This window comes from Tripterygium wilfordii, chromosome 6 (genome assembly GCF_013401445.1).
Source record: "Tripterygium wilfordii isolate XIE 37 chromosome 6, ASM1340144v1, whole genome shotgun sequence".
In the NCBI taxonomy this organism is placed as follows: domain Eukaryota; kingdom Viridiplantae; phylum Streptophyta; class Magnoliopsida; order Celastrales; family Celastraceae; genus Tripterygium; species Tripterygium wilfordii.
This window is the reverse complement of record NC_052237.1, coordinates 10227298-10254958: the sequence shown is the minus strand read 5'-3', so window position 1 is coordinate 10254958 and position 27661 is coordinate 10227298. Positions and strand designations below refer to the sequence as shown.

At 37.7% G+C, this 27661-nt stretch overlaps 1 protein-coding gene and 1 pseudogene across 3 annotated transcripts; one reads left to right on the top strand and one right to left on the bottom strand.

The window, feature by feature from the left end:
• The first annotated feature begins 77 nt into the window (after nt 1-77).
• On the top strand, nt 78-16962 carry LOC119999984 (protein RST1). 3 transcript variants are annotated; one of them, XR_005468540.1, is made up of 25 exons: nt 78-646; nt 1202-1486; nt 1621-1704; nt 1845-2118; nt 2305-2555; nt 3003-3183; nt 4169-4356; nt 4468-4568; nt 5196-5271; nt 5856-5987; nt 6089-6170; nt 6754-6826; nt 7581-7749; nt 7943-8073; nt 8175-8266; nt 9059-9150; nt 9226-9441; nt 9560-9637; nt 10986-11168; nt 12326-13231; nt 13304-13606; nt 14232-14888; nt 15213-15382; nt 15511-15629; nt 15982-16123. XR_005468540.1 is itself a non-coding variant. In XM_038847841.1 (25 exons), the coding sequence occupies exons 1-25, from the start codon at nt 254-256 to the stop codon at nt 16345-16347; spliced, it is 5583 nt and encodes a 1860-aa protein (XP_038703769.1). In that variant the 5' UTR covers nt 78-253; the 3' UTR covers nt 16348-16962. The 3 variants fall into 3 exon arrangements, 2 of the variants coding, with proteins under 2 accessions (XP_038703769.1, XP_038703770.1); XM_038847841.1 differs by having other exon boundaries at nt 15213-15363; nt 15982-16962; XM_038847842.1 differs by lacking the exon at nt 78-646 and having other exon boundaries at nt 1212-1285; nt 1375-1486; nt 15213-15363; nt 15982-16962.
• Nucleotides 16963-17357: 395 nt separating this feature from the next.
• LOC120000254 lies at nt 17358-27028 on the bottom strand (annotated as a pseudogene).
• Nucleotides 27029-27661: the final 633 nt, after the last annotated feature.

The following is a 27661-nucleotide window of genomic DNA, read 5'->3' as shown; positions in this document are numbered from 1 at the left end:
ATATATATTAATAGTAATATAATAATAACAAAAAATAATTATACAATATAGAAATTAAGGAAAAAACATCAGGAGGATCACTTTTATGAAGAGGTTTGAATTTGTGCCATCGATGTCCGTAGAGTGGAACGGTATGGACTGATCCATGGCTGTCGAGTTCCCGCTGAAATAGCCCTTCTGTATTGCTCTGCTCCGAGTGAAATTGCCTTTCACCTTACTGGTTACACTCCCACCGCCTCCCGCTCTGCAAAAAATGGACTCCTACACTTCCCTGCTCGAAAGAACTCGGGTACCACAACCATCGATTCAAAAGTTCGCCGTAATTTCAGTCTTCACGAAGCTCCGGTCCGCCCCAGCTCACCTGGGGGCCGACTCGGAACCCGGTAGAGACGCCATTTCTCAGTGTCTCCACTCTGTAATTCCTGCTGTTGTTGATCAGTCGGTCCGCGAGCTCTGCCGTCTTGTCTCTGACTCTAAGTTGGACATCTCCCGTGGGTTACTGGAGCTCCAGTCCGCGCTCGAAGGAGCCGATCCTAAATTCGTCGGGCTATTCGTGAAAGGGCTGGGGTTTCTCGTTCGGGTTGTGTTCGAGAGGAGCAAGGGAACATGGGGGATTAGTTCTGCGGAAAATCACCCATTTGTTAAGGCGAGAGAATTCCATTTTCAGTTTTCTTTATTTTTTATGTGGATTTCATGTTTATGAGATGTTATACTAAGTTGAAATTTGTTCGCGGGGTAGAGTTCATAAAAATCAATCTGTGAATTTGGAATGAACTCCACTGTCTTTCAATGAAGGATTGGTATTGGAGAATTGAAGCATTTATTTACTCTTTTTGATTTGTGCATACGATTTTCTATTCTGTTATTTAGCTTTGCTACAAGAATTGCATTCTTTAAATCAGGGAATTAGCAAATATGGTATGATTTCTGTTGCGGCTTTAATGATGGTACTGGTTTCATGGATGACATATTTTTGGGAATCTGGGTATATGGCAATTGAAGATGCGTTATATATATACTAGGTGCAAAGCAACCCGAACTGTAGAATTTAAATTCTATTCGAGATGGTTTTTGATTGTGGTATTGATGAATAAGTAGAATGCTTTCTATACTGATAATTGGATCTGTTCAGACGTTGGTGCAATGTGGGAGCATCGTTGAAGAATTTGAGTTCTGATGGCATTTGTATTTATGGTGGCAGGTTCTTTCTTGTGGAACAGAAGTGCAGCCCGAACTTGTGCAGCAAGTTTTGCTATTTATGGTGTCCAACAAGCAATTAGGAATGGTAAAAGTTTGCGAATTCTTGAGACCCTTCTTGAATTATTTGATTCTCCGTGTACCATTCTCGGGTTCGTCGTCCTCTTTGTTCACTAGGGAGTTGATATCGTCAATGGCGTCGTTTTGTTGTTCGTTTCCTTTTGAAGCAATGCCAGTTCTCAAACTGCTCATAAATTTGGCTAAAATTTTCCCGCACAATGACTCAGAGGTAAGGGAATACATGAGAAGTAATGCTTTTATAGTTTCTTGATACTCATAAATGTGACGGTTAACTCAAATCATTGTTTTACTATACAAGGCCTCATTACAACCTCAGTCGTGACATTAACTGATATTTTGCAGGCATGCAGTCATCTCAAATTTTTTCTGGAATGTATAGTAGTTACATATACAGTCGTTTTGAAACGGTTGGCTGAAGCAGGATTGGTATGTTGATATGTTATTAACTGTGTGGATTCTGTTTTAATCTATGTTGTTCATTTCAATGCTTTGTGAAGATTTCTGTAACTTTAAAAGTTTTGGCGATTCTGTTGTTTGTTTTTTTTTCCTCCGGCCCGTTTTAACAGGTACTTAATGAGACTCAACTGTGTGGGGTGGAACTTTTAGAGACTATTCTTGCGCTATTTGTAGGTCTTCACAAACAAGATGGTGGAAGTGTGGCAATTTTGGAACTAGTAAAGCGCTTGCTGGTCGTTCAGAAAGATATTGAATTGAGATTTACGCCTGAATTATCATCAACAACACTATCTTTATTTGTTATCTTGATTAAGTCTGAGTTTGAACACGAACAACTCTCTTTATTGAAGCTCCTCCTCTTCCTTCTAAACTGGAAAAGTGAAGGTTACATGCTTAATCTTGTATGCTTAATGTTGGGTTTTTCATTACCTAAATGCCAAATGAATTCACTAGATCATGCTTATTATATTCTGATAATTCATTTGATTTTCCTATTGTTTATGGTGCATGTTGTTTATGGTGTTTTTCTTTCACTCTTATAAAAGCATGGCACTATTACTTGTTTTGCAGAACATGCAGTTGGTCTAACCAAAAGTGCTTTCTGTGAGGAGCTTTTATTCATATTTCCTGTCATCAACCTTATGTCCTCTCCGTCTAAATCTGTCAAAGGAGTGGCTACTGACTTGCTTGCAATGATAGAAAAACTTCTAGTAAAATTTCTGACTTCACCTGTGCATGAAGTTTCAACAGAAGTGAGAAGTCGATCTATTGGCTCACCTGGGTCTATTGCATTTAGGCTTTTGCAATGCCTATGGTTTCAGGTTAATTTTTGTTCTCACAAATCTCAAATTTCCCCCAATGGATCCTTCTTCTTAATTTGTTAATACTGCAGACTATCCATCTAAGTGATAGTTTTTAACAGAAATGTAGCCGATATCGGATGTATAGCATTGATATCAGGCCTTCTCTGTTGAGCAAAAACTTATTTCTTCCAATGTTAAATGTGAAAAACCTCAATTTTAAGCAAACCTCTTTTGTGGTCTTTACTCTTTACCATTATGAACAGAAGGATGGCTCAATTCAATCATATATCAGGGACAATGTTTTTTGTTGAAATACGTATGAGGAAATGCTGTCTACTTATTCATGAAGCCAACCCAGCTGGTTGGGGTTAATACTTTACCAATTCGAATGGTCGTTGAAACGATTTGGAACTGTAGCTAACAAATAATACTGAGATTTTGGAATATTTTCTCCTGTTTTTGCAGGATCAACATTCGTTGTACAGTTCCTTCTTTTTTCATTTTGCTTCCTCTGGTAAAAGTGGAACCCAAGTACCCAATGTACCATCCTCTTGGACTTCTCAAATAAAAGAGTACTCTTTATGGATCGCTGACAGAAGAAAATCTTCTATTCCCATCTCGCAGTCTCAAGAAAATTTCCGGACTGGTAGATTACTTTCCACGTTTTTATTTAATTCTATTGTTAACTTAGCATGCAATTATCAGGAGTTTTTAAGTGAGGTATGATAGAAACAGTAATATTCTTTCTTAGAGTTTCTGAGAATTACTATTGTTCTGGCTTAAAGCAAATGATCTTTTGGGATTTACATTTTACTATTGTTCTGGCTTTAAGCAAATGATCTTTGGGATTTACAGTTTAGGTTAGGCCAAAAATTGTGATGAAATGATGGAGAAATTAGAAGTTTGAGACATGTTCTTCGAACGTGAAAAGTACCCTGTAATAATAAAATATCAGAAAATGGGAGATATAGGCAATCAAGGTTAGAAGTAGGTTTTGGGATGACTCAAGGCTGTAGATAATTGCTATATTTTGGAGAGAAACAGTAAAATCTAGAGAAGAAATCTGATCTTGCATTATAAATTTATAATTGTAAGAGAATAAAAAACGGAAGTAGAAAAGAAAAAAACGTAGGTTTCTAGTCATCACATTCGAGTTTCCTTGGCGTCACATAATCTACAGAAAATATGCTATAGGAAATTTTGTGAAAAACATTTAAACATTATTTTTAGATTATGGTTACAACTTACATGCTTATATTTATAGACTTACGAATTCTTGGTAATGATAATCCTTTATGGGCTATTGGCCTAAGGTACTTGAACCCCTTATGGGAAACTAATAAAATTACAGGGCCACCAGCGATATAACCTAGAGAAAGATACGTGCAATGCTTCATTATCATCACCAAAGCCTTTATTGCAGACTATATGGGTCATCTGCACGAATCCCTATGAGAAGTACTCTATAAAATTCTAAGTAGGATCTGGATCAAATTTGAACCACACATTTCAGTTTGTCTGGCCTCATATTTTCCCTTTTTTGATCTCTTTGTTGTCTGCATCATTTATTTTACCATACTAGTTTGAAAGTTAATGTTTGATGACATCCATTCCACTATTTTTCCTTGCAGAAATGCCCTTGTTCTTGAGTGCAGTTAATAGTGTTTTGGTGATGCATCAGTCATGGGGAACCACTGCGCTAGATTCACTGGCTTCGCTTGGCCTATTGGACCCTAAATTGGGAGTTTCATTGTTGTTGACTTTCCTATTTTACAATAAGATTTTCATTCGAAAAGAGATTAACAACAACTTTATGTTGGTGAGTTTTCAGCCACTTGTGCTGCATGTACAAAAGGCGTGGGTGCATTTTAGCATTTACTAACTCCATTCATTAGTGCTGTTTTCATGGTTTTGGCAACTATTATTGCAGCCAAAACTTTTGGGAATGCTTCCATCACTTGCTTCACATTTTGTGATGATTCCTCTAATTGTTCAGACTATCTTGCCAATGCTTCACAAGGATACAAAACCGTATGCACTCTATACTAAATTCTGATTGTTTTTGTTGCTTTCTCCCTTTTCCTCTTCTGTTTTTTTTTTTTTTTTTAATTTTCTCTGATAGACTGCAAGTTCCATCTTTATGCCTGTTTAATTTCCATTCAAGTACTTAAACCCCAATTAATGTCTGTCCAACATTTAATTTTTAAGTTACCATATCATTCTTTAGAATATCGTGTGGCGTGTGCTGCTCATTAAGATTCTGATAGGCTGTGACTGGTGTTTTGTCGATTATCTCAGTCTAGAATTTTGTTAAGTATCTTGGTCCATGAGCCAAATACACTCCATATTTCTCTGGAAAGTTATATAAAATGTTGTCTTAGTCGCTAAACATATATCCTTCTATTGTTTTTGGACATAGTGTACCTAGTTAAGTTTAGTCAGATTATTGATTCTCAATAGCTCCTCAAATATTGCAATTCTGTACACTTGAGAAGTTGCATTCGATTATTGCACTTTCTTTTTGTTGCAATATATGCATAAAATTTTAGTGGCACACACATTTACTTAAGGATTAACATCTTGTTGGGGTAACTTTAGTTGTTTGTTCTAAGGAGTAAGGAGTAGTTACTAACCAATGTCAATTTTGATGTTATTCAGAGTTTTATATGCTACAGCCATTCGTTTGCTTTGTCAGACTTGGGCAGTTAATGACCGTGCCTTTGGGAGTCTGCAGGTGAAACTCCTTTGGGAAACTGTGCTTAGTTTACTGCAATTTTTTTATTACTAAGGGAAATCTCAGAACTAATAGTCAAAATTCAAATATTGTAAAGATTGCGTAATGAATAGTTTGCCAGTATGCTATATAAAATTTTAAGTGTTCCTTTTAAATCATGAATTACTGTCACTTCTACTCCCAATCTAATAGACTAAGTTGAAGATGTGGCTACTGTGATTCTGTCAATGAGGAACACCACACAGTAATAATAGATAATGATGACAGCCCCATGCACTAGGCCCTCACAAATTAGAAATTAAAAACAAGCTTGGACTGATATCACATTGAGAACCATGCAGTTAAATACGGACAAAATTAACAATAACAAGTTATACCATTTGCCTATACATTCAACAATAAAATTACAATCCTGGCAGCATGATAGAGTTGAAAAGGACCAGCTGCACTGGAATATACTTTATGGTGCAACAGGCCAAAATGGGACGTACTTCATTATATTGCCACTCCAAATTTAATTACAAAGAGTACATTTTTATGTCCCTCTGTTTTTTCTTCTTAATCTATTTTGCATCAAAGTGTAGGCAGTATTGCTTCCTAAAGGACCCATTGACTCTGTGAATGAGAGAACTATTATTATAAGTATGGCTGCTTCCATTCGGGATGTTTGCAAAAAAAACCCTGATAGGGGTGTGGACCTTATCTTGCCTGTTGAGGTATGTCCTTCATTCTGTTCTTTCTTTTGTTTATTAGTTTACTTTTGTTTGTGGGGTTGCATGCGTTTATTCTTCTCTCTCCTCTTTCTTCTCTTTACCAGACTTGCATTGAGAGCAAAGATCCTGTAGTTCAATCTCTGGGCATTCAAGGTCTTGCACACCTTTGTGAAGCTGATGTAATTGGTAATTGTGATTTTTTTTTTGTATGAGCTTAAGATTCTTATTTAGTTCCCATTCTTATCTCCGATGCTGCTCAAAACTACTAAGATGGGCCTTAAATCAGCTTCACTATGCTATGCCTTGTGAATTTATAATGTTATCATCATCATCTTCTTCAAAGCTCTTAAATCATATTGTTCTGGCTTGGCTACTTGAATCCTTAGTTTAGATGAACATATGATAAAAACATCATGAAGTATGTTTTCCTGAATTTACTTGAAGCTGGGGTGTGATGTGACTTTTCTTTTCTGAAAGCAATTCTTGATCACCTTCTGGTAATATGCGTGCACACTTGTATAGTGCCATTTTTTCTGTTCTTATTTTTTGTGACATAGAGAATACTGTTTGCATTTATGGTTGAGCGCAAACTTTTGCATATGGCCATTGCAGGTAAGATATTATTCTGTTTTGAAACAAAATATTCAGCTGCGTGTCATTTTCCAATTGCATGCATGGTTATACATCTGTCATTGTTAATTCTTTGAATTTGTTAAAGATACAAGCAATAAGTGTGATGGCAAACATTTGATTTGTTTTATCCATCTAGATTTTTATACGGCCTGGGATGTCATTGCAAAGCATGTGCTAGACTATTCCACTGAACCAAGACTTGCATATAGGTAAGCAACTTTTGTCATCTGATTTTCATAATCATAGCTTCTACAAATTAACTTATCGATGTTTGGAAGTCTTGCCAGTTGCCAGAAAGGTGAGGTCATGAAACTAGTATGGTTCAAAGGCTAGGATTGCCTAGCCTGAGGCGGCGTACCCTTACTTGTTTAGAAGTATTTAAGATCTTAGTGTGCATTTGCCAAGACCACCATTGTTATTGGAGACCCTTTTTATTTCTTGAAGATCTTACTCTTGGCCTACTTCATTATTATATTGAAGTTGTTTTCTTATAACTTTCAGGTTGGGGTAATAGTCTAAGTTGGACTATCCTGCTACATTGTGTTCCTTTAATTTTTGTGTTGATTTGTTTAAGGATTGTTCTAAAATCCAGTTGTACCTTTCTCACATATGCAGTACATAGGTTTGACTTGCCAACTTTATCAAAAAAATGTCTTTACTCTTTAAAAGGTATACAACTCCCATGGACAAGGCTCCCGCAGTGGGTGAGTTTGGGGACAGGCAGGATGTACGCCGACCTTACCCCCACATATTATGTGGAGAGGTTGTTTTTCAGGAATTGAAACTGTGACCTTTAGGTTGCACCCCGACAACTCTACCTCTAGGTTGTTTCCAGGAATTGTCTTTATCAAAAAAAAAAAAAAAAGAAAGAAGGTTTAGCTGGCCAAGAGTAGTATTATTTTAATTTTTTTCTTCTCTATCTAAAGCTACTGAGAAATGCACTTAATATCTGCTCTTTGACAGCCTATGCTTTCTCCTGAGATGGGGTGCAATGGATGCTGAAGTATATCCAGAGGTGTCAAAAAAAGTTCTACACATTTTATGGGGTGTTGGTTCTGCCGCACACCTTGATTACACACTGCAATGGGAGCAAGCAAGGGCCTCAGCTTTTGAGGCTTTATGTCAATATGAGGTAAATTCTTTGAATGCTTGAAGTAAATATATATTTTTTGCAAGATATTTTTCTAGTTTGATCATGTCTCCGATTGTACTACAACAAATGAATTTACCTCTTCTTTATTTGCTCTAATTTTTTTTTCTGCATGTCATTTCATTTTGAAGAAGTCATGAAAGGTTGTCCCCTGAATATTGTGGTTTTCTTTAAGGTACCACATATTGACATGGGAATTCCAGATGTGAAAGAGAGGATCACTGAATTAATTTTCTCAGAGAAAAATCCTCATGTACTTGGGGCGATGGAGGGGTTTCTTGTCAAGATTGCAACACATGAGCATATGTAAAGAGCCTTTTGCTTCAGATATTTTCTTTTCTGCTTCAGCTGCGGATGGAAAAGTGTAGTATGTCTGATACTAAAAACAATTGTTGATTTTTCTGCAGAAATAGGCGAAGGTTTGTGAAGGAGAAGAGAGTACCTGGAAGTAAGATTGAGAAGTTGCTTGATGTACTACCTCAAGTTCTGTTCTCTTCAGGTATAATGAGATATCTTTCCTTGAAAACTTTAATTGGAATTTATTTGAAAATTTGAATAATAATTTTTATTCACACCAATATGCTGTATTTATACAGTTACAATCCTATTTGTATTTGGTAACAACTATACAATCGAATAGAATAAAAAATATAGCTAATTAGTTGACAACTATATACTACTAGTACAAGCTAACTACTTTCTCTTGTCAAAGCTAATTCATTTCAATGAGAATAACAGTAGCCTCATAGCAACCTTGATTATAAAAGGCAATGGTTAAAATGGACTTGAATGGGGAGTTCAATCAGTTTGACCTAGAATTGATGCAAGTTAGCCCCCAAACATTAGAAAATAGCATTTTCCTCCTGTTGCTACAGCTTTGATGGAATAAAATATTAAAAAAATATAAGTATGTGGGCTACAAACATTTCCTATCATACCCAAACATTAGAAATTAGCATTTTCTCTAAAAATTTCCCTTTGTTGGTTGAATCTATCTATCTATCTATCTTTCCATAATTATTATTGTTTAAGCCTAGTATCAAACATTTTGGGTTCCACTACAAGAATGCGCGAGGAGAATTAGTAATTTTATAATCATACGAGGATAGAAGCAGAATACAAGATTAGAATAATAATACCCATTTATTTTTCGGATTAATATAACATTTTAGAGGAACGAAGGTAGAATATTGCTAGCTCTTCTTGGCATGGCCTGATACTTAAAACTCTTTGTTTTCCTTGAACTTTTGTCTGACCTGTTCTGCTTGTTATATGAGCATTCTAATTACAGGGAAAGATATTAACGCAGCATCGCTACCTGGAGCAGCTCTATTATGCCTTTCCTTTACTCCTAAATATTTGACCAAGCAAGGGGTGTCAAGAGTAAGATAATCATATATTGGGATTATTTCCTTGCAGAATTTGCAAAACTTTAAATATTTGTTATGTACTCTTTAGGGATTAGGAGATGTGCATTCTGAGTATGAGAATGCCCTGGTAGAAATTGCCGCTTCTCTTCAGTTATCAAGAAATATCTTTGTTGCACTTCTTTCTTTACAATCATGGAAGAGTTTCATGCGGCGTTGGATGAGGGCTAATACACTATCTCTTGATGCCAAAGTTACACCAATTACGTTGGATAAAACTTCAAGGGCTGCTAATGATATCATGAAGGTTTGTTGTTGCCTTTTCGCTTTTGAGTACTGCATCGTACTCTGAGTCATTTAAACGCAGTACTTTATCAAAGATGCATAAATCCTGATGTGTTTTTCCGTCCTTCATTGTCTTGCAGCGTATAATACGATTAGCTGAAGCATGTATCCCTAGATCTGCTGAGAATATGGCACTGGCCATTGGTGCGTTATGTGCGGTAAGGTTCTAATATGATGTTAAATTTCTCCCTCGACTTGGTTATCTGAATACTATCAAAATTTTGTATCTGCTATCAATGATGTGATGAGACTGATGAAACCCAAAGTCCTACTTAGGTGTTACGATTAGTTACTTTGTCATACAACCTAATAAGTTAACTTATTGGGTTGGGGCATTTCACATCATTTATATATATTCTAACACTCCCCCTCATGTGTGGGTTGGACAATCCAACGGCCCAACACGTGCACAACAAAAACACACATAAAGGCCCACACTTGGGGCAACAACAAATGGAGATTTAAATTTCGGAGGCTAAGGTTTGAACCCAAGACCTTTTGCTCCGATACAATGTTACTATTAGCTATTTTGCCATTCAACAGAATAAGTTAACTTGTTGGGTTGGGGCATTTCACATCATTTATACATATTCTAACATGTTAAGATTAGTTACTTTGCCATTCAACCCAATAAGTTTACTTGTTCGGTTGGGCATTTCACATCATTTATACATATTCTAACACTCCCCCTCACGTGTGGGCTGAGGCCGCTGGGCACTCTGACGGCCCAACACGTGCTCAACAAATGAGGTCCAACAATAAGGCTATTCTCACACAAGGCCCTCACTTGGGTCAACAAGAAATGCACATAAAGGCCCACACTTGGGGCAACAACAAATCGGGTTTAAATTGCGAAAGTTAAACCCTGTTTTGTATGCCATACATGTACATATGGTTATTTAAGTCTTTCGAATTATATTACAGTGTCTCTCTTACTTGTTCTAATGTTCATTATCCAAACAGAGAAAAAGTTTCACCTCTAGGGCTGCAAATGTGCAAGTGGTTCTGAGGATTAACTTGGCCTTGTGCTTGATTTGGACTGAAAATCTCTCTCTCTCTCTCTCTCTGATGGAAGTTTGAGTTTAGGGCAGCATATATTCAGGCAAAAAAACTAGAAAAATTGTTGGCTTTGTTATTTTTGCTCTAGAGGTTTTAAGCTTGAAATGACTTCACCACATTGATCAGTCCAAGGCAAGCTCAAGCATACAAACTTAATTTGAGCATAGCTCATGCTTGCCTAGAAAAGCTGAATGTCTGGTAATCAAGGCAAACCTGAACTAGGGTTTACTTGCTTGGTCAATCCCCTTTCACTCAAGCAATTGGGCTCGGGCTTGCAAAGAGTTCTTCATTTTATCCTCTCTAAGCTTTATAAACCAGTCAGTCAGCATTTTCATGTTATTTTTTCTTTTGGATTTTTCTTCAATCTGTGTTCTTGCTATTGAAATTAAATCTCCTGGTTAAGTGCCTTGCTCAGTTCAATTTATTGGCTTTGCCGTCTCTTGTCAGATCTTACCTCCATCTTCTCATGCAATAAAATCAACTGCTTCTAAGTTTCTGTTGAATTGGTTGTTCCAATATGAACATGAGCATCGCCAATGGTCAGCCGCACTTTCTCTTGGATTAATCTCAAGTTGCCTACACGTGACTGATCATAAACAGAAGTTTCAGAATATTAATGGACTTCTTGAGGTATGCATATCAGTGGTCAGCTGTTACTCTTTTTTTCCCCTGATTAAGTGCAAGTATCTGATGAGTGATGACAATGAAAACTATGCAAATAAATATTAATGTTATTAGTCATTTCAGTACACGAAAAAGTGTCAAATCAAAATAGATGCCAGGTATAGAGCACATATTTGGTTCTATGGTTAATATTCAAATGCCTACATAAAATGTGTTCGGAAATGTAATAAACATTTTCATCCTGATTAATTTTTCATGTGTCTCTATTGTACAATGTGTCTATTAATATGTTGAAACTTCATTTGTGATTATTGTACCCTCTGCCTCTTGCTGTATAATTTATGCTTTCCTAATTACGAGAATCTGAAGTTTTCTGTGATGTTAAAGTGCTGTCTTTTTGTCGTGGACTGTATTACCAAATCGAAGTCTTTCTGTCTATTAGTCACTAATAAAGGGGTTGCTGATTACATAGCGTGTTTGCCCATTGTTGGAGCCTTGTGCATGGGAGTTTTTCAATCATCATCATTCTTGAGAGATTACAACCCCATATGGATAGACTCTTAGTAATCTTAATTCTATATAACTTCCTTCCAACAATGCTAGAATTTCTAAAAAGTAAACTAAATAAGACTCCAATTATAACTATTACTTGACTTAGGAAAATAATCGAATGAAAGGCTAATTAAAGTACTTATTAGTAAGAAATTCGAAATTCCAACTGACCTTGAAATTCCAACAATACTCTAATATGAAAACGAAAAGAAACTTAGTTAAAAATAGACCCAATAAAAAACTAACTTATGAAAACATTAAATTAGACTAAATATTAGCTATGACAAACCCTATAAGATGCCAAGACTCTACATAGCGTAGATCTTTGAATTTACTCTTTCGGGACCTCTTTAGCTCCTGCATCAAATCCCAAAACAAATAATTATTTGAAGGTAGAATGCAGCTTTTCTTTTATTTTGTAATTGCAACATCTCACCTACTTATGTTAATTTGCAATAAGGATTAGGCAAAAGGATTGAGAAGGCAACAACAATGTTTCGGATACTTTAGTTGTAGAAGACTATTTGAAAAGAAGAAATCTCAAAATACTTTTGAAAACAATCTGTTGAGATGGTATGGATATCTGTTTTAGCAAAAGTGTGTTGTTTCAGGTTTTGTGTGGCAGCAAAAGCACTCTTGTGAAGGGAGCCTGTGGAGTTGGCTTGGGTTTTTCATGTCAAGATCTTCTCACTGGGGTTGAAGCCGCTGACAAGTCTGATTTGGACAAAGAAACCTACAAGATGCAGGCAGTAGCGACACTAGGAAATGTTGTTAGAACTTTTCTTCTGATGATGAGTCAACTCAGTCAGGCATCACATGATATTTTAGATGATCTCTCTATATATTTTCCTCGGAGCTCTCATGATATAGATAGTACTGTGACTCCTGAGTTGTTCAATGAATTCAATGATGAAGACTTGGAGGAGGATATTTGGGGTGCTGCTGGACTTATTCTTGGCTTGGGAAGCTCTATTGGAGCATTATACAGAGCCGGTGCAGTTAATGCTGTGCTCAAAATAAAGGACTTGGTCATTTCATGGATTCCTCCTGTGGATTCTGTGGTTAAAATTTATGGTTCTTGCAGTAAAGGATCTGAGAAAGTTCTTGCAGTTGGATCCTGTCTTGCACTTCCAACTGTAGTTTCTTTCTGCCAGAGAGTAGAACTGTTGAATGATAATGAAATAGATCATCTGTTGAATCGATACCAGGAACTTATATCTGGTCTGATGTCTGTTAATGAGTACAGCACCTTCCATCAGAGCTTGTTGATGACATCATGCATTGGCGGAGGAAATTTCCTTGCCTGCATTTTGAATGAAGGTGTGCACTTCATCGCGGCTGAACAAGTAAGAGATCTATTAGAACTGTTTAGGAAGTGTTATTCTAGTGCTCACCCTCCTCTTGTCCATCTGGGTGGGATGCTCGGAGTTATTAATGCTCTGGGAGCAGGTGCTGGAATTTTCACTTACGGCCAACATTCCTCTCCCTCACTGAAGACTGGTTATGAACAAAAAAAGGTATTTAAAAATGGCTGTTACCATTTCTTATGGATTGTTTCGTGTAAAATAAATTTTTACTTTGCTTTACAGAAATCTTCTTATGTGGTGGGCCCTTTACTTTCAAGCCCTTTTTTGGAGTCATATTTGACGGAATTGATGCAAGAGATATTTCTTGTTGCACAAAATCCCAATGATGTTCAATTGCGACAATATGCAGCTTGGGCAGTTTCATTACTTCGATATCATTTGCAGTCCAAGGAAGTCATAAATGCCAATGATGATGAGGGGATTCAGACTGATGTTTCTGGTTCGAAGATGATTTCTCATGGATTTTCTGAGGACAGTGTAGTTATGAAGCTCTGTCTATGGCTAATGAATCTGAATTTTTCTGAGGTAGGTCTCATGCTACTAATTTTTAGGAAATACTATAATAAGGTGTCTCATAGTTTCTTTTTTGATGATAAGGATTTCTTGATTTCTCTTCTCTCCCTCTCCATGGCCATTTTGTTCTTTTATATTGTTAAAGTTACTGCTCCCTTCCCGGCCTGCTGGATAGTTGTGCGTTGAGGGCATCAGGGCCAGGGGTTTGAGTAGGGGGGTTTTGAGATCCCCACATCAAATGTGTGGAGCTTTGCTTTGCTCATCCTGCCCTCACATGTTTGTATACGAACTTCTTGAAGGTTGTTCTTTAACCAACTATTAAGTGTTTCCCTCGAATATAATTAATAACTTCTGTTGCATCTACCTTTCAGAATAAGGGGGAAAAGTACTTGTGTTGCATTGAATATTTACTGAAAATCTCTCCCTCCCTCCCTCTCCCTCTCCCTCCCTTTTTCTCTCTCCCCCCCCCCCCCTCTCTCTCGCTCTCTCTCCCAAACAGACACACATGCACCTACCTTCCAACACATGCTTCACACATTTTTTTATATCGTCGTCAGCGTGCGTAGCAACTTGCCCATCTGCATGCCGTTTATGAGAAGAAATTCTAATGATAAAATTTTCTAATTTCTTATTTCAGGCAAATGCAGTTGCACTCATGGACACAGTATTTGCTGTTCTGAGGTGCCTTTCACAAGCTCCCAGATTGCCGACGATGGAATGGGGCTCAATCATCAGACGCTGCATGAAATATGAGGCTCAAATTATCATGTTGCTGCCAGCAGATTCCATTAAGCAAGGAGTCATCAGAGAGGAATGTCTAAAATTCTCGATAGCTCATGCAAATCAATTCGATTCACTTCTAAATTTCCTCGATGAGCTATCTGATCTATCTAGATTCAAGACACTCCAGCCGAATCTACAGTCATGTTTACTTTTTCATTTGGCTGCCCTGACAAAAATGTTCTCGGATTCCAGGCTAGAGAAATTGTTTGTTGATGTTGCCAGCTACTTTGCTTCAGACGGTTCATATGAAATCCATGACCTTGATAAGAAAATGATGTTACGACTGTCATGCTGGAGGGGTCTCCGTCAATGCCTGGATGAAGCTTCCCTTGACTCTTTATCCTACATATCAAATATTGAAAAATGCATGCAGGTGCTCTTTTCTTCATTACCTGCACCGCAGTCCCCTGGTCTAATAGTTGTGGATAAGGTGAAATCTTCAGAGGAATGGTTTGAAGCGATCAGATGCTTAGCAAAGGCTCGACATAGTTGGTTATCGGATTTCCTGCAGGTTTACTTATTTCCTTTATGACTACCTGTTGTAATATATTATTAGAGAGATATTTCATAGTAATATACTTCGCATGAATGTTCATGTTAAAGTTCATATGACGATCTATGAGATCTGCTAGTCTGGTCAGACTTTTAAAGGGCATCAAATGTTCCACAAGTTCATGACGGCGTAGTTATTTTATTATATATGAGTTTAAGATCACTACTGCGTCAATGGTGGGCAAAAAATAAGAAGAAAAATAGTTAGAAGAGTAGTTTCTTGAATTTATTTTATATTCTGTACTGCATAAAGCATAATTTAAGTTGCCATGTGCATTTTCAGGTTTCACACGTGGATTTAGAAGGACGAGAGGGCCCAAGTGCTGAAGTCCTAAAAATGATTCAAGCTAAAGCCAAACTTGTTGGGATAGGTTCTCTTCCGTTGACTGAGCTTGGGAAGCTAAAAGCGTATATATTGAACTCAAAACCACATGGTTGGTTCCCTATGGAATGGTTATCATCATGCCTTTTTTAAGTAGATGAGAACTAACTCAGCGAACTTTAAGTACTGAGTATATTTGGATGTTGTCAACACTTGAAGCTGAGAACAGTTTTTCATGCATTTTTAATTCATTTTACAGGTATGTGGGACGTGCTTGTTGAAATTGTAGCAGCTTTGCAACTTGCAGAAGGAAGTGTAAAAAGGCAGTGGCTTGTTGATGTGGTGGAGATTAGCTGTGTATCAAGTTATCCTACTACAGTAAGCTCCAATTGTGGACTATGACATCGATAAGATATTATGAATCTATGATCTGCTGCCTGTGTCCTACCATCCAAATCGAGCCTTTTACAGCCATATTTATCTAGCTGATTTACGAATCTTTCATCTTTGGGCTTCATTACATGCCACTTCACATGATTTTTCAGATTTAGGGAAGAGAACCAGAGTATGTTGTAGTTTGACTCTTAGTGATGAATTGGGGTATTTAGGAAAATTCAATTTGTTTTTGATAATGCAGAAATTGCCCAAACTGTATAGGATTTAGAAGCAGGAGCGATATTCATTATTCATTGCTGGCACTTTGATAATATTATTTACTTTCCTCCCGCAGGCACTTTGGTTTCTTGGCCTGTTGGCTGGTAGTTGTTGCAGATACATGCCTCTTCTGATTCTGGACCAGGACTCTGTATTAAGTGATCTTCCAGTCACCCTCACTTCCCTTCTTAGAGAACCCAGTTGGGAGGTTATTGCAGATGCTGTTGTTTCCTCTCTCTTAACATCAACAGAGCGCGTTTACAGCTGGTCAAGGAAGGTAGCATTGGGTGATGATACACCTAATTCACAACCAATTGACGAAAGTGAAAATGATATGACAGCTTTCCTATTACAAGTGATGCATCATGTCTGTCTCTCTTTGAAAGACCATTTGCCTTTAGAAAAGCAGCTTTGGCTTGCCAATATTTCGGCCGAGGTATGACTATATGAGAATTTATATGGTCTGTGTGTCCACTCGTAACGTTATGGCTTGCTAGCATCCCGTTTCATAGAGCTCTCGACTTTCAGTTTGCACACCTATCCCCTGAATGTATATATTGGATGGGGATAAGAACTAAGAAGGAAAACTAGTTTCTTTTTCTGAATGACAATAGATTTTTCATTAAAGCACCCAGGCGGCCCGAAACATAACTTACAGGGGGATTAAGCATAAGCCCAAAGAAAGCTGGAAAATGTGAAGAAGGGCAGTGATTAATACAATTCAACCGCTTGTCAACAACTGCATCTACTGATAATTCGTTGCACTTGTTCTGGTATTCAGTGCAATTGTTGATTCTTAAACTGAAGAAGGAGAAGATATTTTGTCTAACAATTCTATTGAGCCGGTATCTACTAAAGCTAAACCATAGTTTGGTTACCCTTTCTCTGGGATTAGTTTGTTTTATTTGGTTGTCCTGTATAACTGGAATGCTTTATAGAATAACACTAGAACCATTATGTTTGTAAATAGAATTTCTGGATGACTCTGTTTCTTTGTTTTTCTAGGAGTGGCAAAAATTCGATTCCGGATTAGATAAGAATACGTGTTTATGAAATATTTATATGTCTGGAGCCTTAGATTGGATTTTAGATGTATTTAATTGACCAAAGCCGAATTAGTTTAAATCTGGACAACTAAATCAAACAATAATCTAATCCGGATTAGGGTTCGAACAAGTAAATCGAATAACGAGTTCTATGTTTGGACCCTAATCCTATTTTAAACCGAATAAAATTTTTGTATTTGGACCTAATTTCAAACATATAACTTGTGTCTAAATTTAGTTTAATCCATGTCAAACAAATTCGATCATCAAAATCGGACAAAATTTTGTCACCCCTAATTTTTGCTCCATAGATAAACAAACGACAAGAGTTGGAACACACTGACAATGTCATTACAAAAACACTCGAGCTAATAGCATAGCCGTTGAACAAATTTATCAAAACATATTGAGCCATGCCTCATATCTATCAATCATTGAGCTAATATGTTGTGTCTCAAAGTTGAGGGAAATCAGAGATCCCCTGTTTTTGTATAAACATTTAAGTGACTTCGACCAAAAAAAAAAAGACCCAGCTGTTCCTTCAGTCCCTAGAATCTATGTTGAAAGACAACAGAATTTACCACTTTGACCACCCAACCATTTTCCTTAGGTGGAAGTCAAAATTCAGATAGCTTCTCCTTCACATCTCCGCGCGTTTAATGAAAACTATTGAGAATAAATTTCAACAATTGCTAACACAAAATGTGAGAAAATTACAGTTCAATAGTTCTAACATTTTACCTCACTGTACAAAATCAACAGTCAGCCATCAATAGCCATTGCCTTAAGGGGACTCCTCACCACTGGAAATTGCCTTTGGACTAGGCTGGGATACTTCCTGCGACGCCACAATGGGTACACCATCTCTTCCTCCTGAATTGTCAGTTTCTCCTTTTCCTGATGCAGTGACTTCCTGGGAACCTGTGGACGCTAGCTTTTCCGATGGATGAGAATTAGAATCTATGTGAAACTTGGGGGCTGAAGGAGATTTTTCTCCGCCAGTAGGTTCAGTGCTAGAATTACGTGATGTTAGCCACATAAATTGCATTGTGTGTCCTTGCCAGCATTTACCATTTAGATACGCCAACTCAGCTGAATGGCGTGTTTTGAAGGTTATACGAGCTGAGCACTTCTTATTTGTCCCCGAACTGTCACTACTGTCCCAGGCTTCCACATCTTCAAGTTCCACCGTAGAAAGATCACCGTATGATGAGAAGTGTTCCTTCAAGACAGCAACCTGAATGACATTGAAACCACCTATCCTTCATTAATGTCATTTACAGACAGAATTACTAGACGAACCTAAACCATTTTCCATGTAATCCATCTGTTTTTTTCAACCACCAGAACTTCAAATTATTAGAGGGCTACAAAGAGAGAGAAAAGACAAAAATGACAATTACAAGCAGTAACAAGGCATTTGGTTCATAATTAAATGAGCACGAGTGTGAGGTGAGGGCGAGGTGAACATGATTATATTTTGTATGAAATAAAGAGTGAGTATGAGTGAAAATTTTAATAGTACAATTTTCATATTACCCATTTTCTTTTTAAAAAATAAAAATAACATTTTCTATTATTTTAGCTTAACTAATAAGGGCAAGATAGTATTTTATACATCAAAAGATTTAAAACTCATTCTATCTTGTGGAGAATAGTCATTCTCACCATTTTGGTGAGCTTCGCTATTCTTCACAAAGGGAGAATAAATGGTGAAATGAATTTGGGATTCCACCCTCCCAAAATTAACCAAACAAGAGAATGGTGGATTCCCACCCTCATTCCACCCTTTAAATACCAACCAAATGCCCCATAGGGTATTTCATATCCCCGAAGGCCATAGTTCAACATGATTTGCTTAGAGAGGGATGAAAATAAAAGGGTGGTGACACAAGGACATACATATCGTCATAGTTTTTCCTCTCCCGCAGCATTTAAAATTCACAGTACAAATAATGATGGATTCTAATGTGAAGAAACACAGTCCAAATACCCCAAATCCTATTTGCCCTTTTAAAGGATGGACTAAAACAAATACTGGAATTTTATGCACCTATGTTTCAAGGAGTGAATAGGACATGATAATGATATGATTAGCCTATTCAATATTTGATTCCTGATTTGCATTCTATAAGTGCTGACCTAACTCAAACTGAGCATGATGCTCAATAAAACTTGCACAGTTCTACCAGGAAAGACTTCTTAACTGTCCCCATCATGCAAATATTAAACAACAAAATTATCCCTTACTTTGAAAACAATTCCAAAATATTAACATATCTACCCTTATCCTAAAAAATACCAAACCCGTGATATGTTACAAAACTGGGATAGGAGATGAGAGCCAAAAAACAACTTACATTAGCAAATTCAGAAGGCAAAGGTGGAATAACTCTGAATGCAGTGGGCCGGTTGTCCAGCTTGTATCTATTCAACAGAAAAGGAGTCCCAGCAGCTGCAACTGGACCAATTTGGTGCTTTGAGTTTGTGGACTCCTGCTCAAGTATGGCCGTACTTTTCTCAGGACAAGGGGGAACTGCAGTCTCCATTCTGTTCTTCATTTTTTCCACCATCTCAACAAGTGGAGATGTCACAGCAGCACCGGGATCGGATGGTTTTGGACTAGTAGCTTTTGCAACGTCAGTAACAATTCCCACTTTTTGTCTTTTAGAAGCTTGCTCTATCACTGCATCACCTTTGACAACTTTAGCCTGCTAAACAATCAGATTTCAGAATTGCTGAAAACACTGCACATAGTTGGACAACTTTACATCTGTATTGCAAATAGATGGACAACTCCCTTGCTCATTTGTTCTTTCTTCTTGACTCAAAGTAATGCCATAATAATCTAGACAGCTTATGCAACCAAAAGAAGTTGGAGACTTGGGAATTATTTCCCTTTCCCTTTTCCATAAAGCTCTCCTTGGCAAATGGCTATGGAAATTTTCCATTCATAGAGATCACATGTTTACGAGATCAATTGTGGCTATATATGAGCTCATGACAAGGGTTGTACTACAAAGTATAAGAAGTCCTAAGGAAGTGATATATAATGACCCACATAGGGAAATTAGCAAGACTTTGGTATAAATTTATCATTTAACATAGTTTGAAAAGGAGACACTGTTAGGTTATGGGAAGATATCTTGTTGGTAAGCTTGCCATTAAAAGAAAATTTTCCTCAGCTGTAGAGTTTTGCCTCTGATGAGGAGCCTCCAATCAATGATCACCTCAGCAGGCTTCGACCTGGTACTCCATGGATCATAGAGCTCAATAGAGGAGCACAAGACTGGTAAGTAGGTTCCCTCCTAAACTATAGGAAGCTGCTATATGAGCATCCGTCAATCCCAGCCAAGAAGACAAGAGGTGTTATTCGCTAAGCACAGATTAGCAATCCACTATAGTCTTAACTAACTTTAGGTCTGCATACATACAACCTATCCCCAACTCTGCCCACAATGGGAGTCTTGTGCATGGGAGCTGTCCAAAAGAAGAGGCCTCTCGCTTGATAATAAATGCTAAATGTGCAAAAGACAAATCTGTCAATCACTAGCCGTTGCATTGTCCTTGGCCAGGAAATTTTGGGAAACATTTTTGTAATTACATGGGCATAAGAAGGTTAATTCGTCTCTGACCCGGTGGATTAAAAATTAAAATTGTTGGTCTTGAAAGTTGAAACAAAAACAATTGGTCCACATGCACCGCATTCCTATCATCCTATGGCTATCTGTTGGCTACTTAGGAAGTAGAGTAACAGCAGAATCTTTCCAGACAAAGGTACAACTTCGACTACTTCATGGAAAGTTTGCTTAGCACGTAAAACCTTTGGGTTAACAATTCTAATGGGAACCTTTTCAACAGTACTAGTGTCTAGTGGAACTTTCACACAAGAACATCACCAATAATTGCTTCTTTCGCTTTCTTTTACCTTCTACTTTTCTTCTAATACTATTCCCTTATATGTCCTGTAATACGGTGTCCACAATATTAGTAGTTTTTCACACCAGAAAACCAAACAAAACCTCATATTTTCCTTGATGTTACCGTTTTTTTGGTAACCTAGAACTTAAAAGTTGTAGATAGCCTCTTGCTTTTAAAACCCTTTTAAAAGCCTTAAGTCACCAAAAGCACTTGTAGCACACTAGCACAGAATTTCTAAATTTGCCCTCTATCACCTTGCAATCAGACGCAAGATGCCATGTGCCACTACCACATAAGTACTACACATTCTGGCCTCCAAAAGTTCATCAGATATATAAAGGGGAACAATTCATACATCGTTAAAAAAGAATCACATAAAAATTTAGAACTACTAAAAAAATTATGGAGTCTTGGCATTACCTGTTTTGCAAGTCTGTCCAACTGGCGCCGGAAGTCATCACGCTTCTGGTCCAGCAGCTCTTGCTTCTTGCGGAGTTCCTCCTTCAAGTGCTCCAAACTATCTAGCTTCTTCGGTAAAGGGGGTGTAACCTTGGGACTGTTTGTCACCAAAGGTTTAGGTTGATCAGAAGCAGGCAGAGAAGTGTCTGAAGCATGAATTGTATTACTCTTTGGTGCAGATTGAAAAGCATATTTTCCTCTGTTAGTGATGAATGGATGGGGTGGAGCAGGAGCAGCTGTGACTCCGAGGGATAATACATTACTTCCACCATTCATGCCATCTTCAGGAATGCTGTCACGATTAGCCCACCATAGCTTAATAAAGCGGTTACCCATTACAGCATCAGGTGCCCTAAGTGCAGCTTCCGCCTCTTCCCTTTTTGAAAACTGAACAAAAGCTCGTTCACTGTTTGATGGAATATATATGTCAATAACTTGTCCAAATTTTTGAAAATGAGAAAGCAGAGCCTCCTTCTTGTTGGTTTTCTGAGGAATGCCATTGACAAATAGAGTACGCACAGCCTTCTGGGACAGTCTACGAATATTACGAACTGCATCAATCTGTGTCCCTGGAGATGAATCCGTGAATTTTGGACCAACATCCTCAGGATTAAATGACTTTCCATGACGAGAAGTGCTTTTGACATTGGCTACTAAATCTTGATCTTTCTTACTGTCATTCTCAATATAATTTGAGGAGCTTGTAGTTGAATTACAATTTTCTTTTATATCTAATCCACCTTTCGAACTACCAATTCTACCCCAAACTGATGAACTTGTACCCTGTGAACCAATGGCAGTAGCTGCGCTTCTTGCTGGGCTTTCACTATCAGCAATATCATGTAATCTGACATGAGGACGAACTGAAGTATCACCATTCAATAACATTTCATTTCCATCATTCTTGGGCGAAGGTAGCGCCAAGAGAGAAGTTGATGTTTCAGGGAATTGCTATTCCACAATGGCTGGTCTGGATCGTACAAGTCTGCTCCACCAGAACTAAAAGAACCAGAATATGCACCATTCAAGCCCAAGGCATCATCAGCCATTCCAAGTTTGGTACCCTTGCCATGGGCTTTGCCATTCATAAAATTACTTGAAGGATTACCAATCGAAGATACAGTTCCTGGTCCAGCCACTGTTCCTGCTAGTTGAGCACTTGAAAGTGAAACTGGGAGGTTAAACTGCGAAAGGCTCTGCAAATTACACAACCAAAGGAATTAGCTATGGCAATTTGAATATATTTCCTAGCCGATAACGACCATCATCTTGTTAACTTCAAAACAAGAAATTAAATATACTAGTTCATAACTTAATAACTTAGTAGCAGCCAAATATTCAAAAAAATAACTTAATAGCAACAAGAATAGATTAAGCAATTGCCTGTGCCTCTAAAGCACATGCTGTCACGTGCAGGTTTGCTGCAATTAGGCATTTGGCAGTTGAAGCAACAATTCATTTGAGGTTGAAAACATAACTAGCACATATAAAATCAGTAGCTTTCCATATAGATAACCTGAACCTTCAAACTACTGGTTGGATCCACAATGACAAGCATTGCCACAACCCACAAAGCACTTTCTTTTGCTTATAATGTCAAATATCTGAAGCCTAGAAATAGGATTTATGTTCAGTATTCACATACCTGAACATCTTCAATGACAATACGGTTGAGACCATGTTCCATTGGGCACATGTCTCCTCTAAGACAAAATCCACGTTCCTCAAAATCCCTACATCGCTGACGAGGTATACCAATATTTAGTGAAGAGTTTAATTGTGGTCTAAAAGTTCCTTGCAAACCAATGGAGTGAAATGTATCCAGGCCACCATTTGGCAGTCCTGGCATTAATCCAAATGCATTTGGCAACCCTCTCCCTGCAAAAAGGCCAGGAGCAATGGGCCGCTGCTGAACCATTTGAGAAGCGATATCCACCGAGCTGAACCTTGAATCATGTTGATTCCAAGCACCAAGGTCCATTCCTCTTCCTCTTCCCCTTCCCCGTCCCGGACCAGCATCACCAGGAAATATTTGGTTCACTCTGATCCTTTCATTCGGATCCGAAGGTCCTCGTGGAAGTGACACTAAGCCAGGACGCCTTTTTTCAAACTTCACAGTAAAATCTTTCTCTAGCGGAGCCTTGCTATAGTTTCTCCAGCTTTGACTAGCTTGAGATTCATTTTCCAAGAAAGGATGCCCATTTTCAAAAGGTTTAGGGTCACGCTTCCTATAAGGCCTTACATAAACTGGTTCCACAGCATCTCTCTCAAAAGACTGCGATTGGCAGTCCTGTCTACGATGCTTATGATTACGATCATCATCATCCTCATCACTGACTTCTTTTCCCTCAGGATCTCTGACACAGTCGGGTGGGGTGAGACCCCTGGACTTTGCAGACGAAATTTTGAGCTCCATTTGATCCTCTTGATATATACTCCTGGGTTACTTATGGCATCAAAAGTTTCAAGCTCTCTCCAGCCGCGGCAATTGAGCCACTTTGCTGTCAAGAACAGTAAAGCAATCAGCAAAGCTAAAACATTTACATCAAGAGTATAGCAGATGGCAGCTCTCAGTTATTCATTTCCATAATGATATGAATCGTGAAAGATAATATACTCGGATGGGAATTAAAATTGCAATTGCAATGCAAATTTGTTAAAAATATGCAACCATATTTAGTGAATATTACAATATCACGTATATCCATAGCCCATTACACTGGAAGCACAAAGTTATGAGGTCAAGCTACAAAATAGTTGTGATGACCGATGCCAATACAACTTTGACAATTTACAAATGCCAAAGACAGGAAGAAAACATCAAGTATTTGAAAGCTGCCCACCCAACTAGAAAGTTAATTGACACAAAACATATGAATTGCATGGCAAAGCTTTGTCAAAGAAAAAAATCAAAATTTTAAATGAGATAAATATGTTCGACAACAAATTATCTCCTTCATTCGAGGATCCCTAAAGATAGCTTACAGCAAACAGGAAGAACATTCATCTGATTGGCAGCCGCTCAAATGCCTCTACATGAGTTCCAGAGAAGGATGGCCAGTCATCGTGCAAGGACTGGCCTTGCAGTAGTATTTGGTTTGGAACAGTCACATCAAATGATCAGCACAAGAGACACTTCCAATACAAATTTGGCATTTCGAAAACTCAATTTCCTTGCATATAAAAAATCATGTAAACTGGGGACAACTATTTCATCTATTCTTCATTTGCATCTTTTTGTGTGTGGGTGTGGGCGTGGAAGTGTTTGGGTTGTATATGAGCATGAATCATTGAGTGTCCCACAAGATTAGCAGCTTGAGGATGCCACAAGTCTCCCAAACTTGACAGGAACTCTGAAACCCACTAGACTTAACTTGAATACAGCATCCTCCAGAAGAAGTGAACAGTCAAACTATTAGGCTGGAGTAAATTTAATTATATGAATGGTCAAGCTGTAGAGCCCAACAGCTCAGATTTAATGAATAAAACCTCTAACATTTGACTATGAAGAATAATGGGCATTACGAACACAAAAATACATTAATGTTAGACCACAATGCAGGAAAGACGCACAACTTCAGAAAATCTATTCCTTCCTCTGAGAAGAATACTCTCTTTGTATTGTTTTGTTGGGTCAATTCAAATCATCCTGGAAAGGTACTGTTAGACATTACAAAATGTGTAGAGAATTCAATTACTTAATTGCAAGAAAACACATGAAAAATATTAAAATAACACAGCACTTTTACTATTATTACATTAGATATATTTCGGGATTACGTGAGATTCCTATTCCAGTATGTGAAGAGACCATCCACAATGTGACACTTAAAAATGCACCATATAAATGAAACTTGACTCAACTCATTCTTTTAACATTTCTTTTAATGATAAACAAACCGCACAAGACCTTCTGCAGTTTAATTTTTGTTTCCAATGAAATTTGTAAGGGGGTATGACCAATGATCCATGTGCAGAAACACTAACAATTATGATGAGTACTACGAACACAGAAAATCAAGACAGTGCAAAAATCTATTCAGACTGAACTTACAGCTAGTACTGATTAACCATATTAATCAATGCAAAACAATTTACTTGACCTTCTATATGAAAAAAAATGTCAAGATCGGAAAGTCATTTTATCATTATGTTGTCATATCAATCTATTTAACTCTTAGGGCACAATGCCAAAAGGAGGCCTTATTAATGTTAGCGTGGTTTGGAAAGAACTTGTTAAGTTGAAATCGAAATTTACTTTGTTTTGCTATTCTATGAAATTAAAATTCTTGCTGTGGTAGTTACTCCATCCTTAATATCCTACAGCTCCAGTGCTCCACCTTTACTGTTTACCATAATCAATGAGGAACGCAAACCGTATTTTTTTTATATACAAAAAACAAGATATTTACAGTATCGTTATGTGATTCATTTTAATGTTAAGAATCTTCTACGATTCACAGTGCTGAATGGCTTTTACACCTAGCTAACTCCTTTTGGCATAACTGGCTTTTATAACTTAAGCATGTGATATGAATTCAATGATAATTAATTATGGTAACAAAACTGTCTTCCATCGACCTCGCTGACAAACCCATAAAAAACCAGCCAGGTGATTATTATTACATCTACATACAGTCAAGACAATATGAAAATCAACAAACTCGAGTAAACTGATTTGTAAAGGCCCCTAACTAACTTTAGACCCAATAAAAACTCAAATTGCTACGTCACTGGCAGCGCACTGGAAGTTCAGATTAAATGCATTAAATTGCTTTACGAACCAACCTAAGGAAATTCTCTCCCGAATATGTAATGATATAAACCCATTCGTGGAAGCAAGACACGTAACTGAAGTAAATGGCAGAGACAGTTTGGCACATAAGCATAGTAACCACTGATCAATCGCCACCAGGTTAGATGTTACCTAAAACCAACTAAATTGGCACCTCATCAGAATTTATAAATCCACTAATTTACTTCTAAACTGAACCAACAATTTTGTCAACAGAAAAAGAACCTAAAAAGACAGCCACCAAAAGTGCTTCTAACCCGTATAATGTCAATCACAAATTCAATTTTCAATAAAACGAGCTACATTCAACAGTCACAAAAACACAAAACTAGAAAACTATAACCCTAATCGAGGACACTAGTCAAGAAATTGATTCAATACATGCATACGATCAAAATAAACCCGCAAAAGAAGCTTCAATAGTCGTAAATTTGAACAAATTACACAACAGAGACTCCAGAAAATTTCCAAAATTGAACGAACAGGACCAGAAAAATTCCTCTAAGTTTTATGATAGATTCAATTAAAAAATAGACGAAGAAAAAAAGCGAATGAAATAGAATCGAAATAGAAAAACCTACCAAATCTTCAACAAGAAATGAGCGGCCGACAGCTTTCGCGGTCTCGTGTCATTACAGATTAATTCCACTCCGATGTGTGACGGACAAGGAGGTAAAAACGATGCCACGAAAGGGCATTTCGGGAGGAAAAAGAATAGCTGCGATGGGAGGAGAGGATCGTAACACGAAGCAAATCGAATAGGGATTTGTGAAAACCAGCAGAGTACAAGAGACTTTCTAGAGAGCGTGATATTGTGAGGGTTTTTGGGAATACTTTTGGTTTTGGGGTATAGAAGATGGAGAGAGGATTGTCGAGGGGGAGAGAGAAACGATGTGCACAAAAAAAACGCCGATGAAAGGACGACAAAAATAAGATTGACAATTTGAACTTTTCTCCCAATAGAATTTACTAATTGTAGTTTGACCCATCTATCTTTTTTTTTTTTGTCAGGCACAAACAGAACTAGAATAACAAAGGGGAAAGACCAAAACAATGGTAAGGAGGATCATGCTTGGTATCCAACTAAAGTTGTAACAAGGGAAGAAAGTGATTGGGTATGTTGCTAGAAAGATTCTTAGCCACAACCCATTTGGCAAGACAATTCGCTCAAGTATTTTGACGCTTGCTAACCTTTGAGATACTCCAATTCGGGATCCCATGCAAGGCGACCCTGATATTATCAACCAAATTCTCAATCACCCAATGAGAAACCAGATGAGGCTTAAGAACCGCATTAATCACAATCAAAGCATCACCCTCTAATTTAATCTCCTGGAATTGAAAATCTAAACACCTATGAATCCCCAATTGAAGGGCCATCGCCTCTCCCACCATAGGATCCACCTTCGGACCGATGCAAACTGAAGCAAATAAAACCTCACCCGAAGAAGATCAAGCATGGCTACAGTTGAAGTAGAATTTTGCCCCATAGCCACATCAAATTGCACCTGCACACAATTCAAAGGGGGAGGGAA